Genomic DNA, 18,556 nt, shown 5'->3' with positions numbered 1-18,556 from the left:
GAGGTGCACCCTACCTGCTCTCGTGCATCTGGAAAACTTCTGTGAATATAAAGTCCTGGGTTCCAAAGCAGCATGGCTTAGGAAAACTGTAATGTCCTTAATTAGGCCTGATGCAGGTGTAATACAAGATAGAGGATTAAAGGGCCTGAGAGCCAAAACAAGCAAAAGATAATTCAGTCATGGTAATGGCAAGAGATGGGAAAAAAAACCCAAAACAACTCAGTTTTATTCTGAAGATTTTTTTTCATTGTCCTTGCTTTTCAGCTTCCTCTTCTCTAAGATGATGACAATGACCGATGTCAGAAGGCTTTTGTTAGGCTTATTTCATTAGTTCTGTGAATGGAAGTGCAATAGCAACAGCTGCCTTTAGGATGACATCATGCAGAACTGTAAAGAAGTCATCCCTGAAGTCTGTGCGTTGGCTTTCCTTACTGGTGGCTTTTTTTTTAAGCCCTCCATTTGTGTTACTTACACACAACATATTTTCGACAGGAATTTAAAAATACCTGAGAGTGAGATAGCGCTGCCCTGTCAGTCCCAGCAGAGTCATGCTCAGCCAATAGCTGGTGCAGTCACTCCTGCGGGGAGTGTTGCAAAGGAGTGAGGTTCTAGGGACACCAGTTTGTACACAAGAAGCAAGATAACAGTGGACAGTTGCTCTGATGTGAAGTCAGAAAGATAACCTGTTCTTTTGCACTAGGAAATTCAAGAGTAACTGGTGTTTGCTTGTGAAAATTTGAAAAGAAATAATTGCTTTGAGGTAGTGGGTGTTTGGAGTGGCTCAGAAACACAAGGCATGAAAATATAATGGGATGTTTGAGAGCTGGGAAGCAGTTTTATTGTTTTAATTACCTCACAGTGGTGGGCTGGGGCCCGGGGGGGAAATCTTCCAAAATGCAACACTAAAACCACCCAAAAATTATGTTAAAATGGGAAGAATTCCTATCACTAAAAATATACTCAGCCATAATTTGCCATGCTTCATTATGATATGCTATTGAAAAAATTTATAACCTCTGATCTTATGAATTATTAAATTATAGATAGTCCCATGACTTGCTCTGACCATGAATAGAACAGGGGTACTTATAGGTATTTCCTTAACATTTGTATTAAAACAAATGCCAAACTCTTGATTAGATATAGAACTTGATAATACTAAGCAATTTATTCAAAATACAACTAATCAGGAAGGTAGGGCTTAGGAACGTTTGTTATTGCTTAGAGTGAAAGAGAGTGTAATTAAAATGATAAGGTAGTCATGATTGGAATAAATTATTGAGGTTACAGAGATTGCACCTTAAGCCATGTGATTAATGTTGAGAGACTTCGATTGTGAATATGTTGTAGGCCTTTAAACATTGAAAACTAGATCCTAGAATATAATCCTTTCTTCACTGGGGCTTTTGCAGACTGAACAAAACTCTTGTGCTAATTTTCTATCTCTCTCCTTCCAAATCTTCTACAATTTTATCTGCATATTTTTATCTGGCTTTGTCTACAAATATTTTTTACCCATTGTTTACCTCCAGCTTAAAATTATCAGAAAATGTGTGGAAATGTGTTTGCTAATCTGAGGTATGACTGGGAGAAGAGGCTCACGTATTCCTGAAGAAAATCTAGTTACCAATTAAGATTTTCATTAAAATATTTGAGTCATAGTTAATTTGCATTAGGATTTATTATCTGAGCAAACCTGACCTATTAAACCTTCTAAATCTATTACTGTCAGTTAATGTCATGATTACAGGAAGAACACATACCGTGCCATGGAAACACAGCTGTTCACCAAATTTTTAACTTGAAATCACCATTGTGCAGTTTATCACTGAATTATTAGGCACAATAAATTGTTTTATGCTAGCCACTCTCATGTCCATCTTCTTAATATTTTCCTTGTCGTTGTAAGTGCCTTTAGCCTTACAGGGAAATGAAAGGTTCTCATATCAAGTCTGATTACTACTCTGATGTTTTCCAAGCATGCTTGGTGATGAGTTTGGCACATGAAACAATTTCCTAAAGTAATAAAGCTAATTAAAGTGGGCAGTCATCCCCACATCACTCTTTAATGAATTATAATGAGCTCATTAATCTGTCTGGTCTTGCTCACCACATCTATTGACTAAGCTTCTCTGGCACTATAGGATAGAGCACATTCCCAGGAAAAAAAATAGACACTGAAATGCATCTATTTTCCCTTTTTTGACATAAAAACAGGAGAAAGCAGAGGTCTGCTCCAAGTGGAATATGCTTTTTAATAATCAGAATTGGACAGGGTAAACAGCCAAGTCCATCTAATGGTGGTGAAGGAAGAATCACACTGGAGTATAACAAGGTCTAGTATTGCACTGCAAGTGATACAATAATTAATGCTTCTGTAGCTTGCATATCATGTAAAATATGACTTACAAAAATCTTTTAGTAACAGGCTCTCTGGGGAAACTGCCTAAAGAAAATAACATCAAGCTCATTTTTGGCTGGGTTTCTTGGCATTTTTCTTTGTTTTCTCCAAATGAGCAGAGAGGAGCTTGCAAGGTTATTTCATAACCAATTTCATAACGACAAATATTGGAGAATTAAGTGGTAAGATTTATGAGCGGAAAGAGATGATTCATGCAAATATACATCTAGAAAAAACACCTATTTTTCTTTGATTCTAACTCCACAACTTTCCCCATCTGTAGCAGATAAAGTCTAGTAATAGCAAATCACAGCTGACTGATGGAGTTACCTGGTTCTTACTAGCATTCCAATGCTCGTAAGTCAAATCCCACAGGCATATTTTTATGTTATTTTATGCATAGAATTTTATCTTTAATTGACTCATTCATTGCTTTCTTCCCTGAATCGTACTCATTAATCTAAAATTATTTTTATATATTTTTATTCAGATCCTAAAGAAAAAAAACTTGACTTGGCTTTAAAAATGGTAATGGTAAAATAAAAGTATATAATGTTGTTTTATCACATTTTTTCTCACAACTGGAAGAGCCAAAGTCACTATTTCATAACATTCCCCTTTCCTCCTGTCTGGAATTTTCTTGTGATTCCAGGAGGCAGAACAAAGAATATTTTAAAGCTGCTATATTGAATTCAGGGTAAAGTAATGAATACTGTGTCACATAAACAAGCTGATAGTAGAAGATTACAGTGGATTCAGGGGAGATTTGACCTCAGTGCCCTGTGCTGTGTTGGAGCTAGAAGAAACTTTCCTATTGATCTCCTCACAGGGCAGCCAGGACCCAATTTGGACTTGTCTCCTTCTGTTTAGACAAATGAGGTTTTGTTTAGGACATTTTTCTCTGAATATGAAGAAATGCATTTACTGGTATGGCAGTAATTAAACTTCAACAAAACTGCTGCAAGTTGGCAGATATTTTTTCTTTATTTTTTTTGTCCTGAACCTTTCTTGTCATGCTGCTGGGTGGAAAGAAACTAACATACAAGTGAAAAAGTGTCTGCATTTCAATTGTAAATTAAATTATATTTGCAAAAAGTTATAGATTTTTATAGGTATTCTTTCATGTGACTCAGTTTATGTGTATTACATTATTAATAAGGTTGTTTGCCTGTCAAAGTTTGAGGTTTTGGTTTTGCTGATTTGGTATTAGGGAAGAAGTTAGTTATGATTATTTTATCCCTGATGATAATGACGCCTAATAGAACAACATTAATGAAACATACAGTTACAAACAAACAAATCCCCACCCTGATTACAGAAGGCATTCGTCAAATTAGTAAGTGCAATGAGGTCTTCAAGAGAATTTGCAGTGCTGAAAGAAAAATGGTGGTTAAGGAAGCACTCTTGGCAGATAAGATAATCATGAAGAAAAAATGTAATTTAAAAATTGGTGTTTGTTTCCACATCAGTAGATGCACCAGCAACACTGGGGGAACTAATCCAAGGAATGAACCTTGAAAGGCCAGTTTAAGATATCATTAATAGTACTGGAACAGCAGAGAATAGAAAATGTCTTACACCAGGTACTCATTCAGAAGCTGTTAACAGAAACTGTTGAACTGCTAACTCTTGCCTGTTATCTATTGCTCTAATCTTTGTGGCTGAATGTCAGATGGAAATAGACATCTGCTTTTTGTTTTTTAGTGCTTTTTTTTTTTTTTTTTTGTTTGTTTCTGGTTAAATTAGTGGAAACTGTTCTGGAAAATAGATTTGCTTGGATCATCTATGAATATAATAAAGGGGAAAGAGCAGAAATTACTTCCTAAGATTTTAATTGGACCTCAGAAGTCTGCTGGAAGAGTCATGCATATCAATAATGATGATCTGTTTTGTGTAGTTAACTCAATTTCCAAAAAGTTGTCAACTAAGTCCTTCATCAAAGGCTTTCAGAAAATAAGATGAGTAGAAAGGGCTTCTCTTGGATTAATGGCAGATTAAGTGTCCAGTACAAAATACATAAGTAGTCATCTGTTAAAGGAAGGATTATACTTCTAGAAGGTCCAGAATAATCAGAATTAAAAAGGAAGTTGAAATGGTGCAGAAAGATTTCATCATACTAAATGATGGAAAGATGAAAGGCAGTTGAGATTCAGTGTCAGAAGACACGACGGAGTACACGAGGGGAAAAACAATCCTGTTTTTCCAAAAAAGGAAAAAGAACTTTTAGACATGGTGGATTGCTCCTTGAGGAGACCTCCTTAGTACTTTACTAAAGTATGTTTTTTTTTTATAGGGACATACAGTTGAGCACTTATTCTTAGTAGAATCCTGATTACCTGGTTCAAATGAATGACACAGTCCAACTGGGAAGGGTGGAGGATAGTTTTGATGGTTTAATCAGAGATACAGGATGTATTATATAAGGAAAAAGATGCTTGCTAGCTTTGAACAGAGATTACAGTAGTTACACAGTAAGCATGTGGATTTATACAACAGTGGAAGTCATGGAGGAGATGAATAGGAAATACACCTGTCTTGTCTTAAGGAAGCAGGAACAATGAAATTGTTCCACAGCATGTTGAAAACCAGAAGAAGGTTAGGGGATTTTGTTTCAATTGTTTTCTCGATGTGAATGTAGAATTTATTTAAGGATATCACCAAAGGAGACATTGTACTGTGTATGTGCATTCTGGCCATAAAGGGAGAATAGGTTTATTGATTATATTGGGAAAAATGCATTCATATCTTTTGTTATGCTCTTGGTTGCTATTCATGATTTCTGCATGCTAGATACATCTTGGGCTTCACCTGGCATAATCATTCAGTTTTTATGTTCTGCAGTTATTAATCAAGCTTCATTCTTTTAAACCTAATGCTTTATATTATCACTCAGAAAGAGAGAAAATTTCAACCGGAGTAAAATAAGAAATCTAAATTAATTTGCTCAATCTGTATTTCAGGGTTAATGGAATTTAGCTCACTATGAAGTTATGAACTTACATTGTTAATTTAGCTTTGTATTCATAAATGTCTGAAGTCCAAGTAGCATAGCCTATATAGTCTTGAGTGTTACCTTCACAGTAGAATATCAATTGAATTCTAGTGTTTAAATGGATATAACTTACTCACCCAGTAAAATATTAATTTGCAAGTTCCATGTAACTGAACTTAGAATATGTTATAGTATTATATAGGTTTTGTTTCAAGATTAATCACCCTTATTTATCATTGGAAGATCAGGTCCTATGCTCCCCAAACTCCATTTGACTTCCTGATCAAGAAATGAAAAAGGGAGTTGTTCCTTTATAAGTGTCATGTGAATACTGGAGCTGTGTGGAAAGAATATGTACAAAGTGATGCATTTTTCTGATATGATCAGGGTTTATAAATCTGATTAAGGATTTTTATTTATTTGTGTTTTGCTTAATGGAAAGATCACTTGGAGTGAGACTGCATGTGCTTGGTCATGGGAGATGGCTCTGAGCTGTTGTGTTACGCTTTAATGGGAATTTCTGAAGCATGGACTTGTTCTCACCCTTATTCTGGGCTTCAGCAACAGCTGGCAGGGCAGTGTGACATGAGAAGCAGGCGAGTTAAGTGTGACCATTGCCTGCAGTCAGCAGGGATGCTCTTTGGAGCGTTGTTGGGAGTCCAGCCAAGACTAACTGGTCTGGCAAGGAACCAAAACAGCAGATGAGCCAAAGGAACAAAATCAATGTGCCTTGCACATGTGAAGAAATGCAGCCAGCCAAATCATTTATCTCTTGGTGTGATTGAAAGGAATTGATACAACAGATATGCTGTAGGTAGAGCTAGAGAGAGCCCAGAAAGAGAAAAATCACACTGCGTATGTGAGCTGCCACAATGTATTTACAGCAGGGACCAGACCAGTGACTTCATTTTGTCACCTGGAGCAAATAATGCAGACTTGGTCTCTGCTAATGTTAGGGTCTTGAAGACCTTCATTAAAACAAGAGTAACAATGAACAATGCAAGTACTCATGATCTGACTGAAAGCTCATTTCTGAAACACTGCTGTAATATGCAGCAGTCTGCTCATGTAATCTCAAATAGGTAGATGCTCTTCCTTTTGTAAAACATCTTAACACTGCTGGTGTCTCAGTTTGGAGAAATGTAGTAGCACTCCTCTGCAAATTTCGTGTAAGAGCCACAAAACTCCTTGCTGCTTTTCAGATGGCAGGTGGTATAAAATGAACCATAGGAAATACCCACAATCCTGAGTCTAGACTCCTATGCTGTTTACAGAAAACTAATGTACATGTTAAACCTTGTGTTTTCTCTGAATGTTCTAGCCAGTTATCCAGATATTTATTAATTTTTCTGTGTATATTTGCCACGTAACTTAGAGGGAAGCTTCAACTGTTGCAGCATTTGTGTACCTTTCTGGACCTGATACTCAGTTTTAAATTTCTTAGTTTTGTTTGTTCCAGGATTATTTCCTTAAGACACTATATATTAAGTAATTGTTGATTTCTGCAGTACCCTAAGTTGGTAAACAATCCATTAAGCATCTGAAATTCAGCACACTTATCAAAAGAGATTTATTATATTCTATTTTTATGGTGTTTATTTGGAAACATATTCTGTTTAGTATCAGAGGAAAAGCAGTAAATTTATCTTCCAGAATACTTGGTTAGTTCTGTTTATAGCACGTTGATTACAGTAAGCATGATATGTCTCTTTGTTCCAAAGTATGAAGAGGTATAAAGTAAGTTTTCAAAATTAAAATGATTGTTCTTTTCAGCACTTCTGCATAACCTGCTGCAGCTGTCTTCACACACAGCACAATTTTTCCACTTGTGACCTGATCTGAGGAGAAACAGATTTGCTATTATGTTTAGCATTTTCCAAAATGAGCAGAATTAAACTAAAATAGGGAAATACTGGCACTGACACATAGCAAACACTGTTATAGCTGGCAACTGAAAAGTAGTAAAAGGGTGATTATTTAAAGAATATTCTGACCATAAATGTACACAATAATAACAGCAGATCCATAATGAGCTTGTGCCTGAAACGTGGGTGTATTTTAAGTATGAGAGGATGTAAGTGAAGGAAATGATAAATAGCTTTTTGGACACAGCTACTTTTACATTTTTTTTGAAATACATCTGGAATTTATTCTGCAATTTTTTATTTATATTTAATAAAAGAAAGTGGTTTGAAGATGTACTACTGTTTACAGGTTATGCTGTCTAACAGTTCTCTCTAACAGTGCAGTGGTATTTGACTTTTATCAAGCATTTTGAGAGTCATGCACATGGTTACTACAATTGAGAGCAGAATTCTTATCTTTTTTTTAATAGTACATTAATAAACAGCATTCATAAAAACAATGAGAATAATAATGACAATGTCATATGTAGCATGTATAATTTATTAAGCTCTGCAAAATCTCCTCTAAACTACATTGTATAGAGGTAGCTTATGAAAACATGCCTAGAGCATAGATTGAATTATTTAGACTGCTAATTTCATAGCATTCATGTTCTTATTGGACTAGTAGTCTTGATAAAATATTGGCATAAACACATTTTGCAGAAAGATAAGGAATCAAAGTGTCAAAGGGTATCAGTTTAGTCAGAAAAAGTAAATGTCACCTAGCAGACTTTTATATCTGTGGGCATTTAATTGATTTTAGTTGGCTTCTGAACTCTACTTATATGAGATTCTGTTCTTTTACACTCTATAAATATTGTGAGGGCTGTAAAAAGCAGGAAACATATTTTGTGAATGTGATCATGCCCATGCTATAATTTGGCTTATTTTCCTAAACATAGGAGTACATGGCTCAGGTATCTACTGGAATGTGGAGATAGCTAAGAGGCTGACTCTCACAGCCCCAGAGTATTCAAAGTGTATTTAGAAACCTCTACTTTATGAGGGATTTTTTTTTTTCAACTCAGTAATTGCAGGGTAGATTTAGAATACATTGAGTGCATGCTCCCCTAAAAGCAGGCCATCCTTTTCAGGTTATTTCCTCTTTAATATCTGTTGCTGTGATAATTCATTAGGAGGCAGTACTGGGTTTTTTGGGAGGTTTGGGCTTTTTATTTGTTTTTGTTTTTTGTGTTATAAATCCCCATCAGACTGTGTCTGCTATTTCTCATTCACTTTGAGAGGCTTTTCTCAAAAAAAGTTTTTGGTCTTTCCACAGCAGCTTTGTCCTGTATTACAGTTTCTCAGCAGATAATGAAGTATTTCAGACCTCCTAAGGAATGAAGATGATCCATTCCTGAATTTACACTATCAAATATACATTGCTGTTTGCGCACAGACTAGTGAATAACACAGCATTCCAGCAGTTTTTGCTGCCCTCCCCATCTTTCAATAACATGTGATTTCTTTAGTAGCATTCACACACTCTTTCACTGAAATATTTTGGCTCTTGCATGAGAAAATTATTTTCCAAGCCTCTTCTCCTGCCATAGCTTTCAGTAGTTACTTTCTGGAGGGACTATATTCAGTGTTTTGGCACATTTTTTTCTGCATTTTTTTTTTTTTTTTATTCTGTTAGTGCTGCATTCAGAGAGGTGTATGGGATATTGAAATTGCTCAAATCTTGTTGCAGTCAACCGCTTGACAATGTGTTTTCTTTCTTTTATTCGCCCTCTTGCATTTGAAGAAAGATTGATGCCTCTGCAGATAACTGCAGCAAAATGAGATTATAGAATCCTAATTCTGCTCTGCATTCATCACCAAACAGCTGTCTGCTGCTCCAGGAAAACAGGGCTCTATTGTGTGTAGTGATGACTTGGGAAGATGTGTGCACCATCACTCCTTCCTCTTTCTTTCCCTTGCTTTATATACCCAGCACGAAGCTGTATTTTATGGGGTATTCCTTGGCTCTGTTGGCTGTCCTGGCTGTGTCCCCTCCCAGCTCCTTTGTGCCTCCCCCCCTCCTGCCTGCAGCGGCAGTACGAGAAGCAGGAAAAGCCTTGGTGCCGTGTAAGGGCTGCTTGGCAAAAACAAAATAATCTCCCGCTTATCAACACTGGTTCCAGACCAAATCAAACACGAGCTGCTGTGAAGAAAGGTAACTCTACCTCAGCCAAAGTCATCATAGAGTCCCAGCCTAGGAGTCTCACGTATCCCCAGAGTTGCAGGGTGCTCTTTCACAGGGCTGCAGGGGCTTGCACAGGAGTGGATAACGCAGGGTGCTGATTTCCAAGCGCCGTGTCCCACTGGAAGTGTTAATCCTCGTTGTCTGAAATGAGGCAATGCAAAGGAAAACCTCAAGCCTCCATGCTTTTCTCCAAGCTCTAAGGATAATAATGGTCTTAATTTTATGAGTCAGTTGTTGCATGGAATATGGAAGTTAAGTGCCTGGAGAACTGTGCCGATCAGGAAGGGTCCATTCCTTGCATGCTGGTGCTCCACTGCTTTTTTCCAGGATAGCAGCACGGTGGGGTTCAAGCCTGGGAAGCTCTGTGGGGCAGAATCTTTCTTCAAGCTCTCACTAGTCCTGGGGGGTTCTGTTTTGCCTCTTAGACAAAGCCCAATGCCAAAGCTTGTCTCAAATATTTCCTGCTGTGCTTGATACACACTGTTGCAGTATTTGCTTGCCTATTCTTTCCAGGAGATATTTTTTATAATAGTCTTGCCTATGGGACCTTGATGTATTGTACTATTTTATTCTAAGTTAAAAAGGAAAAATTCAGAAGGTAGCAACAGTGTAAAGCTGCGCTGGAAAAAAAGAACTCAGAACAATGTAATGGAAATTAGAGGTAGCATAGCTAATGCCATATTGTTTTTAAAACCGCTTTGTTAAAGACTGACCTTGCTTTGATAAAAAAATAGTCGCTGATACTTAAAACCATATTTTTAGAAGCAGATATTTTTGCTAACAGTAATGTTAAATATGTATTAATATCATATTCAGTGCTGCAGGCTATTTTCTGGGATGTGCTAAAATTTTATTTTCAGCTAATGTGCCTAAGCATCAATCTGCTAGTAGATAGTAAAATGCTTCTATAGCATATAATAAAGAAATCTTCTGTGAATTTTTCCCTAACAGAAATAGTGTGAGTTCTGTTTTTTTTATGAACTTGGATCCTTCAGAAGATCTGTAGTAGTACTGAAATTGTGTCTAACTGGCCAGAAATGGTGTAACTCTTTCTGTTGCAGCTGTTTTAAATATTTGCAATATTGATGTGTATGTGTCTTATTTCTTTTGCCAATCCTGTCAGAGCAGATGATGGGAAATATAATTACTTTGAAAGATAATAATTATAACATTTTATGTGAGGAAAAGAGAATCACACTCTACTTTTTTTGTCTTGTATTTCTGTGTTTATTTGGATTTGCAAACACATTAGTACTGGCAACGTGCAAGTTTGTCACATTGGGTGTACCCTTTATAACCTCTGAACTCTACACAATAGAAATAATTTCTGCAGTCCTGTACTGTTATTATCAAATAACTAGAGGTCAAGGTTTTTTTTATTTTCAGAATAAGTGTTGTGAATATAACAGCAGATTTCCAAAAGTTTTCTTGTCATATTGCTTGGTGGTTTCTTGGGTTTTTTTTTTTTTCAATAATAGTACCCCAAAGTAGTAAACTTCCCAAACTAAATATTTCCATATTAGAAGGATGTAAAAAAAGATTTCTTCAGTTACAGTTATATAACCAGCTAGTTGGCTGGTTAGTTTGCTTGGTTTTTGGTTTTCAACAGTTCAGTCTGTTAATTTGAATTTCTCCTCTGGAATGTTTATCAGAACAACACAAGACTACATGATTGATATTTCTTCTTCAAATATTATATTGAGACTTACATGAACTCATGAGATTTTCTGGAGACAGCTTGCAGCCTGCCTCCTGGACAGGGGCTTGGCTACAGTTTTAGCTATTAGGATCACTTTTGTGCAGGTCAGATTGAGTTACAGTGGTAATTACACTAAGAGGTAACTATATTCTTTCCTCCCCCAGTTAATACCAGAACTGCTGCTGTTTTAGCAGATGTGGGACAAAAATGTATGGATGGGGAGTGTGTTTTCCTTTTCCTGTGGATGTCTGTTGTTCTTTCTTTTTTTCATCTCTCCAAGATCAAGAGCTCTGCAATAATGCTCTAAATTGATATTTCTCTAATGTTGTTTTGTATTATTAAAATTATAACATTTCATGGCTGTTTCTCAAATGAAAAGGAATGACCTGATAGCATCTTCAGTAAAAAGAGTTAAAAGATTCAGAAAACAATGAAATGGACTTCTGTGCAGGGAGCTTTTCAAATGTCTATGCAATGTCTTTGGATACATTAATTTCTTTATGCATCAACTTAGCAAATGTTAATGAAAATACCACACGTGACAAAGGAAAATTGAGTTTCATTATTTGAATATAATTATCTCACACTATGTGAAACAGCCTTTTCTTGTCATGAGCAAAGTAGAAGCGTTAAGCCTATTATAACATCTCTTTTGATGTTTTTCTAGGATGGAATAAAAGATGAATGCTCATTGCTGAAGCTGCAGCTGAAGGAGAGAGACGAACTCATAGCCCAGCTTCGTGAGGAGCTGGTAAGCAGGAGAAGCAATGGGGGTTTTTGTGTGGGTGGTTTTGGGTTCATCTACCTGATAATGTCATTCCAAGACCAAATATTAAAAAAATAGAATTTCACACCTGCTGCAGAATTACTAGCCTAAGGCTATGTTAATCATTCAGATAAACACTGATAACAATGACTGTACTTTTCTGGGGAATCACTTCAGCCTCTGAAGTGGCTACTGTCTAGGTTCAGTTCTTGTAAAAGTTTCTTTGAAGAGACTGTGTTGACAGCTTTCTGATCAGAGGCAGATAAGCACAGCACTGTATGCATATGCCAGAAATCTTGAAGGGCCATGAACATGTGTGATAAATTGTCAGTATTTCTCCCATGGGCTGCTTTACACATCTATGAGATTTTTCAGTAAAAAAGGAAATACATTTTTTTTTCTCTGTAATAGATGTCTTTGCATAAAATAGTAATTATACTTGCTGAAGCTGTACTTAGCATATGAGCTGCTAATGCATGGCTTCTATTGCTTTAAGGATTGACAAAATACTTCCCAGTGACTGAAGTAAAATTTGTGGTGCAGCAATTAAAAAAACTACGCACATGAAAATGCATTTTATTGTTTTGTTAAGACTGTGATAACAGTACGATTCCTTTTTTTGATGAAATGTAGTTAAAGCATGGATGTCTTCAGTATTTTTAAATAAAGGAGAGGGAGTTCCACCTTCTTTCTCACAACAGAGAACTTAAACACTGCAGAGAAATCCTGTAGGGTCACCATGTTCAGGAGGACATTCAGCACAGACGTTCCTTCCATGAAAGCTTCAGCTGTGTGGGCACCTAAGATTTTGTCTAAGCACCCTTTGGGACAAGGGATTGTTTCCATAATTAGATCTTAATTAGCTGATCTACCTCAGGGTTTTTGTGTGCCTTTCTGTCTTGTGCCTCTCACGTCTAGCTCAGAACTCCAACACAATTAATTCAGATCTAGCTATTACTGCATTTTGTTTTTTGTACTCACTAAAAGCAGGAGCAGACTTTTATGCCAAGTAACTGAGTTTCAAGTTTTATGGGAAAAATGTAATCAGGGCCAAGAGTGAAAGATTTCTTCGCTATATTAACATCTGCAAAATAAATACACATCATCAATATTCTTTGTTTCGTACTTGGCTACATTAAGAAATGATGTATTGTGTAATTATTATCTAAAATTAAATGACAAAATGGGACATAGGGTGCATCAAGCTTCTCCACAGTCCGGGAGCATTAATTTTATATCAGTCTCATTTAGAACATATGCTATTTAACTGGTGGACATTTTTTTTCAGTGCGAAATTACCCTATATTGATACAGGGAGCTGTAACTCATTTGCTGTTAAACTGTTGTCAAAATTCATCTGTGTATACTTCATTTGAAGAAAAACAGACCCACAGGGAACTGTCATAATACACAAGAAGTACAACTTCTCAGTGCCATGAAATACGGATTTCTGTATGATTGAAATTATCATGGATTCAATCTATGGTTATTTAACTTCAATTTTGACACTCTGAGACTTGTAAAGCAGTGCAGGTGAGATTCTTGAGACCATGTTTAGCAATTTGAAATTAAGCTTTGAAAGGACTCAGTAGATCTGATTTACTCCTAACAGAAACTCTTTTAGTTTATGAAATCTAGGAAAAAAAAGTGTCTACCCATACCACAGGAAAAAAAGTGTTCAGTTTTTTTGTGGTGTTGGGGTTATTTTGTTTGGTTGTTTTTTTACTATGTTTGTTTTGTTTTGTGTTTGGGGTTTTTTTGAGTTGTCAAAGTACATAGATGTACTTTTTAGATCTCTACTGCATCTTCTGCAATACTGCTCATCCAGTGCCTTTTTTCTGGAGGTCCCCTGGGTTCTGCCACCATGGCACTTCTTGAAGTTGACTCCTGACTGTGTGAGATGCTCTTAGAAACTTTCTGCAGTACACTCTTGAGGGAAAGTAAGCTGTCTTTCAGAGCTGTTAAAAAGGAATTAAATTTGTAATGATTGCCAGAAAATTCTGATAATGTTTTCCTTGCTTGCACAAAATCTGCCAAAAATTGATGTGAAATGTGCTTTAATATTCTGTAAATGCTACATTTACTTATGTGTTTCTAAGACTCTAAACATTTGAAAAGTGAGTGTTTACAAAAGTTAAGTGCAATCATTTTTGGCTAATGAAGCCGCACATCTTTTTTCATAGCTGCAATTTATTGCAGACATAGCACTTAATAGAAAACTAGAAATTTTGTTCTTGTGTCCTGGGGAAGCCTGTGTTCCATTTGTCACTCTGAATAGGGAAATACAAAATTTTTAAATGCAACTTGCCTGTCTTGAAATTGTGGCGTCATGATGCTGATTCACAAACAGCAAATAAAAATTGATTTGAGTAGGAGTCAGTTTTGTGCTTCTTGAGAAGTACATGAAAATCTGTACTTTACAACGTTCAAGCTGAATGCTTGCATGTAGATGTAAAACTCCTGCTTAGCTGGTTTCACTGCAAAACTTTCCCGACTAGCCCAATGTGAACTTCAGGTAAATTTTGTCTCTCTGTGTGCTTTTGCTTTCCTCTAGATTTGTTAGACTTTACTAGTAGTTTTCCCCGCTGATTTTTTTTCCTTATTTTTAAATACCTTTAAGAGAGCATTTCTATCTCATTTGAATACATTATGAAGGAAGCCTTGAGCTGAGCTGAGGAAAATGTCAATGGGGTGTGAGTTGATGAAGCTTTAGAACTTGTAATTGTTACATAGCTTTTTAAGGGAGAAAAGGCTAAATACTAGAGAAATGAAAGTAGGGGTTTAAATGCTCAGCTACGATAGTCAGGTAGAAAGGAAAAAATGCAAGGAGCCATCACCTACCTCCTACTAAACAAAGAAGACCACAGAGTAGTCTCTTGTGGATTTTTTGTTTGTTCTCTTTTTTAGTAATTATTTTGTATTAACTCCCTTTGTCACCAGAAGTGTGTCTGTCTTTGGAGAAATAAATATAGTTAGGTAGGGACGTGGAATTAATTCCTCTATGCTCCCATTACCTCCTGAAAAAAAATGCCTGCTTTGGAAATGTCATGTACTCAAACCTGCTCTAAAGCTTCCTGGAAATGGTAAACTTCAGCAGGATTTGAAAATTTGGGTTCAAACCATCACTTGTCTCGAAACTGTACCTATTTGTGAAAATATGTTCCAGGAAATCAAATTAAGTATATCCATTCTGTAGGGAATGTGCTCTTCTCTTTTCTTCTTTCTTTCCCCCCTAAAATAACCAAAATAAATAAAAATCTTAGGCTTTTTGGGCATGAAGATGTTTGAAACCTCAGCTGTCTCATACCCAGGTCTGCCTGCAACTGTGGCTTTGCAAACATTTGCCCAAATTGATCTTTTTCCATTGCAGCGTGAGCACTTAGAATGACTTTAAGCAGAAAATATTTTCATGATATATTGGCAAAAATAGCTGACTGTTGTTTACAGTAACATTTATTCTATTGCTGTCATTGGTGCAGCAACATTAATGCTGAAAAATGAGTGTTAACAACATTATCCTTTGAACCTTGAATTCTCTGTGCAACTTAAGTTGAGTGCTGTGCCCCCAAAATGAAAAATGTAGTGAGGCAGTTCGAATGGATTCTCAGTGGAACTGGAGGCAAAGTTAGGTCAGGAAATTAATCCCCCTTATAGCTCAGCTGTTGGGAATATTTTTCGGCCATGGAGGTGGCTCTTGATCAAATCTTTGCTTTCTACATTTATGGAATTGCAAAGTACAGTGCTACATATGTGGGCTTTACCTCAAGCTGTATAAATTACTACTTTAGGACAAGATACTCTGTAGTTAGCTCAACAAAACATTGCTTCCCTATTTTTATTTCTTAAACTTTTTTCTTCATCTTTTCAAATCATAAATAAGCTCTACCTCGCTGCCCAAAACTTACCTTACATTATTTGAGTGGGCATGGGATTTGTGCTGTGATATGGGGGGAGAGGGTTGGTGTGTGCTTGTTTTTAGTGAGGAGAGTTTTTTTGTATTTGTTCATTTAGTTGCTGTATCCTAAATACAATATATTCCTGGAGGGCAGGAGTGATGGCAAGCTTAGCTGTTTTCTGTAGGCTGATTTCAATAACAGGTAATTAGCCAATTGCTCAATTTTCGAAGTATGGTTGAAGATGAGTACTTGTTATTCAGCTTTGAAGTGTAAGAGAAAACCTTAGATGCATTTGAATCCTGCTGATGAACTATTTATGAAAAACACTTTAGGTTAAGTACAAAAATCACCTCAAAATGTAGTTTTGCCAGTACAGATCCCTTGAATTTTACAGTCTTAACATCACAACTTGTTTTGACAGGCAAAGAATGAGATTCAGATAAAAATGCCATGAACACATGGGGAAAATAATTTTTTGAATTGTTCTGAAAAAGAGACATTTTCATTAGTCCCGACTATTTTCAAAATTTTAAGAACAGTTGTCCTAGAAATTTTAAAGAAATTAGATAGTTCCCATTTGAAAAGGATAATAGTCCTTATTTTTGGAATAAGAACTCTAGATTAATCTTTACAGTGATTACCCATTTGCTTTAAATTCTGTTGGTTTGTAGTGTTATTTCATGTTGGCTGTTTTTATGAGAGGGTATTACAGACCCGTGGATAATTTGCATGAGAACCAGCATTTGTAAGTAGTTTGAAATCCTCTTTCTTCACCATATTTAGGAAAAATTAGGAGTAGAAAAGAAATAGATTAGGTGTGCTTAAAACATTATTAAAGTGTCAGGCATCTTCCCCCTTTTTTACAGGAGAATTAATTGCACGTATTCCAGAAGAGGCTTATCTAAGCCATAATTACTCTCTGAATCAGTTCCACAAGACAGACATGGAGTGTGAAAATGGCAATATCCTATATCCCACAATGGGGATTAGGCTCCAACTCCTTGTCTGCACCAGTCCCTTGATGAAAAGCTGCCAGTCAGATAGGATCTTTAATATTCCTGGGCACTTGTAGAGATGATTCTGCATAAGAGTTTTAAATTCCTACTACAAAACATTGTTGTATCATGTCTTTTGGCATAGATAAAAAAAGTGTTACAAGCACAGATTGTATTACTGGTCTCACTGAAGCTCTGCTCTGGAGTATTTAATAGAAATAACACTGCAGAATGAGCAGACCTATAAAATTTGTCCAAAGTCTTGAGACACAGTGCCAAGGCTTGTCCTCTTTCAATAATAATGCACCATGTGTGCTTATCTTTGGCAGGAGTGTCACTAGCAGCCAGCTACCTTCATGAGATGTGCAATGTTTTACTGTATAAGAAGGCAATTCTGATCTGGCCTTAGGCCAAAATCTAGGAAAAGTTTTCTTTTTGACCTATCCAAAGGACAACTATGTCTCAATGTCACCTTTGCTTTTTTTAACTTATTTTTTTAACCAATTTTTACTTTAGTGAAGATCTAAAGACAGCTGACAACAGGTGAATTTTAGGACAAATGGAAATGGCATCTTGGGGATTTTCAGGGAAGGAAGACTCTGTGTGTTGCAGTTCAGCTTTGTAGATGTTTTCCTTTGTAGGATGAAAGTCAGCTATAAAGTATTGAAATTGATTGTTGCTTGATAAATTCCCAAAGAAGCACTCAAGTTTGAGCTGGCATGGAAATGACTGCTGTTAGTATCATCCAATGAAACACTATAGTGTATGCATGTTTATAAGAGAACAGAGAAAAGTAATGTTGCTTAAAAACAAATACAGGTGTGCTGTGAAGCTTATTTTGCTTCTGAAGATCAGCAGTTTAATTTCTATGATTAACACCTTCAGTATGTTGCTAAAGGCATGTGTGTGACACATTTTTATTGTAATCATCTGATATGGATGATTGTCATATTGATAAATGCATCATCCTGAGATCTGCACTGCAGTGTGAATCGACTGATAGTGTTGTTTCTTCCAATAATTAATTTTCTGATTGGGGAAATATTTTTGCTCTTCATGATGTGGATATAATTTGCTAAGGATCTGATAGAAAAATGATGTTTTGTTTGGTTTCTCTTTTCTCCTCTCAGTTTAGTGTCTTGTCCAGTTTTCTTTGCCATAGTGAGGCATAATGCACAGAAAGTTCTGTACTACACACTAGTACAGCAACCATCACAAATGAAGACTTATATGCGATTAAATACCAATATATAATTTTTCTTTGCATGCTAGTGAAGTTTTCTAAGGAAGGGTGTAATGCAGTTTTCACCCTCAGTGAGTATTTTTTTCATTCACTCTCACTATATTCCAGAATTTAAGGACATCAGATATTTTAGTCTGTAAATAACACATTGTTGTTCACACATGAGAATTTTTAGGAAAAAAAAATATTGAAAATAATTGGATGTTAGGACTGAGAAACTGTTCTTAAGACAAAAAGCTAAACTGCAGTATCTGTCCTTTCCTAAATAAGTAACCTAACACTAAATTAGTTGCATTAAAATATTTCTTGCATCTCACTACTATTGCTCATCAGAGACTGACTCCGTGGATCCTCTTCAAGTTTTGTATATTTTTTGTTGTTCCATTACTCAATTTCAGTTTGTTATTTGAAATGCACGGGATTTAAGAGATTCAACGAAGAATCCATTTCAAATTCTGTTTCAAAGACT

General features: G+C 36.1%; 1 protein-coding gene across 3 annotated transcripts in view; it reads left to right on the top strand.

Annotated features, from left to right (window-relative positions):
• The window catches only part of CCSER1 (coiled-coil serine rich protein 1), a 530,723-nt gene that overhangs the window by 248,551 nt on the left and 263,616 nt on the right, over nucleotides 1–18,556 (top strand). For all 3 annotated transcript variants that reach the window (XM_062493841.1, XM_062493840.1, XM_062493842.1), the window contains exon 7: nucleotides 11,855–11,938. In XM_062493841.1, the coding sequence (XP_062349825.1) occupies nucleotides 11,855–11,938 (84 nt within the window). The remainder of the gene's footprint in view (nucleotides 1–11,854; nucleotides 11,939–18,556) is intronic.

Source organism: Cinclus cinclus, chromosome 5, assembly GCF_963662255.1.
Source record: "Cinclus cinclus chromosome 5, bCinCin1.1, whole genome shotgun sequence".
Lineage (NCBI taxonomy): Eukaryota > Metazoa > Chordata > Aves > Passeriformes > Cinclidae > Cinclus > Cinclus cinclus.
Note: the sequence above shows the minus strand (reverse complement) of the source record. Positions and strands in the feature narration are given on the sequence as shown.